Source organism: Corapipo altera, unplaced genomic scaffold (genome assembly GCF_003945725.1).
Source record: "Corapipo altera isolate COAL_440 unplaced genomic scaffold, ASM394572v1 60895, whole genome shotgun sequence".
Classification (NCBI taxonomy): domain Eukaryota; kingdom Metazoa; phylum Chordata; class Aves; order Passeriformes; family Pipridae; genus Corapipo; species Corapipo altera.
Genome location: NW_020885407.1, coordinates 1 through 2539, shown reverse-complemented (window position 1 = coordinate 2539; position 2539 = coordinate 1). Strand labels below are relative to the sequence as shown.

At 53.2% G+C, this 2539-nt stretch overlaps 1 protein-coding gene across 1 annotated transcript; it reads right to left on the bottom strand.

The window, feature by feature from the left end:
• Positions 1–1895: 1895 nt before the first annotated feature.
• LOC113940474 (gastrula zinc finger protein XlCGF49.1-like) lies at positions 1896–2495 on the bottom strand (the record flags this gene model as incomplete). The annotated part of the gene is made up of 1 exon (XM_027631622.1): positions 1896–2495. A coding segment is annotated over one exon (563 nt), but the record flags the coding sequence as incomplete, so codon positions are not given.
• Positions 2496–2539: the final 44 nt, after the last annotated feature.

The window sequence follows — 2539 nt, the reverse complement described above, 5'->3', positions numbered from 1 at the left end:
CATTTCCTCCTGCATTGTGGGGGCTTCACTCAGCTCTCCATCACCAACTTCCAGCCACGGCCTGCCTGCCAGGTGTCCAAGGGGTCAGTTCTGCTGCCCCCTCCTTCCTTCCCCACAATGGAAAACTCCCTCATTTTGTGTCCCTGTGCCCCAGGTGGCTCCAACCACCACCTCACCCACCAGTCCCACAATCATGGAATGCTTTGGCTTGGGAGGGGCCTCCAAGAGCATCTCAACACTCTCATAGAAAAGAATTCCTTCCTACTATTTCCTCCAACCCTTCCCTCTATCCATGTGAAGCCACTGCCCCTTGTCCTGTCACTCCAGGCCCTTGTCCAAACTCTCTCCATCTTTCTGGTTGGCTCCCTTCAGGCACTGGAAGGCCACAATCAGGTCAGCCCAAAGCCTTCTCTTCTCCAGCATGAACAATCCCAGTTTTCTCAGCCCTGAGATATTTCTGAACCTCCCAGAATCCAGGGGCCATTGGGACCCTGCAGCACCTCCTGCATTCAAGTGGTCCTTGTGAAACTGCAGGATCTCCTGGAACCCAAGGATTCCTGGAGCACTGCAGAGTTGACGGAACCAAGGGGCCACTGTCCCACTGCAGCTCCTTCTGAAGCACAAGGGACCCTGGGACAGTGGGAAATCTCTGAGAATCCAAAGGGCATTTTGGGACTGCAGGGCCTCGTGGAACTAAAGGAACCTTCGGAGTCTCTGGAAGCTCATGGAATCAAGGGGCCATTGTGACATGTGGGGCCTCCTGGAAGCAAAAGAATCCCGAGAATTTTTGTGGGAACAAGTTAAGGCAGCAGCAGCTGCATTCAGTTAATCAGGATCCAAAAGGAGTGTTTTGGCCCTGACTGGTGTTTTCCATCCAGAGAGGGCTGTTTGCCAAAGTGGAAACCACTTGGAATGCTGTGCATGGCAGCCTGTGTTTTTCTCTGGCGGCTGAACACAGCCAGCACATGAGGGGAGGGGAATGTGTGGGATCAGGGCACTGCTTTGGGGCCCTGCCGCTGGGAATTCCAGAGGACTAAAAGACAAAGCCCAGGCGCTGTTTCCAAAGGAACCCCAATGAAAGGGGGACGCCGGAAAGATGGGTGGACAAGTCCCAAAATGGAACTCTGTGTGTGCAGCCTCATTTTCTCCTTCAGTGCCCACAGGAGAGGGGGCAAAAAGTGGGAGTTGGGACCCCAAAACTGTTTGGGGGGAAAACTGGAGATTGAGGGGACAATGGGAAAGTGGGAGGAACAGGGAAAGGGTGGAAAATGAGGGATAGTCTGGCAGGTCCGACAGTCCCTTGGGGGTCTTTGGGCACAAGGGGGCTAGGAAATGGGGGGGCAGGCCTTGAGCTTCCAACATCCTTTGGGGTGCTGGGGGCTGCTGGATCCAATCTCAGCCTTCAATTATGCCAACAGAATCAATTTAGAGGAATTAGAGATGTGTGACTGAAAAACTTCTGTCGCCCAGGTTTTAATGATGGCAAAACAGATCTATTGATAGAAATGAATTTATTTAGGGTTACAAATGATCAGACAAAAGATCTTCATCAGAATTATTTATTGCACAATAGACACACTAAAACTACCAGGAGTACAGGATAAGATAGGACAGTGCTCTACACTAACGCAATTGTTGAAGCCAACTGATGAAGCTGGCACAAAAGCAATAATTCTTAAGTAGAGACGGATGGACCTCCCCCAGACCAACGCTGGTGGGGAGATCTCTGCTCTAAACTTCCAGGACTGACACCCCAAGAAGGGCTGTGTTGGAAGAACCTGCCCCTGTGAAAGGGGACTGGTCCTTTGTGGTAGAAAAGGATGGACTGACAATCACTGGACTCCAGGGGTTGCCTCACCATGACGGGGTTCATTTGGGGTAGAAGCAGTGGCCGAAGCTCTTCCCGCAGTCAAGGCTCTCGTAGGGTTCCCCTTATTGGTGAGTCCGTTGGTGTTTGGTCAAGGTAGAGCTGTGGGTGAAGCTCTTCCCACACTCCCCACACTTGTAGGGCCTCTCCCCAGTGTGCATCCGCTGGTGGGTGACAAGGTTGGAGTTCTGGTTGAAGCCCTTCCCACAGTCGGTGCAGTGAAAGGTCCACTCCCCTGTATGTATCTGCTTGTGCTTCAGGAGATATGAGCTGGTCTGAAACCTCTTCCCACAATCCAAACACTTGTAGGGCCTTTCCCCACTGTGGATGCGCTGGTGGACATGGAGAGTGGAGCTCTCCCTGAAGCTCTTCCCACATTCCCCACATGTGTAAGGCCGTTCTCCAGTGTGGATGCGATGGTGACTGCGGAGGTTGGAGCTGCAGTTGAAGCTCTTCCCACATTCCCCACATGTGTAGGGTCGTTCCCCAGTGTGGATGTGCTGGTGGGTGAGAAGGTGGGTGCTCTGCCTGAAGCTCTTCCCACATTCCAAGCACTTGAAGGGCTTATCCCTGCTGGGAGGCTGATCAGGGACCACCAGGTCAGAGCTCCCCCTCCAGTTCCGGCAGCCTTCCCGGCACAGGTTGGGTCTTTCCTCCTCAGAGCACCCTGGG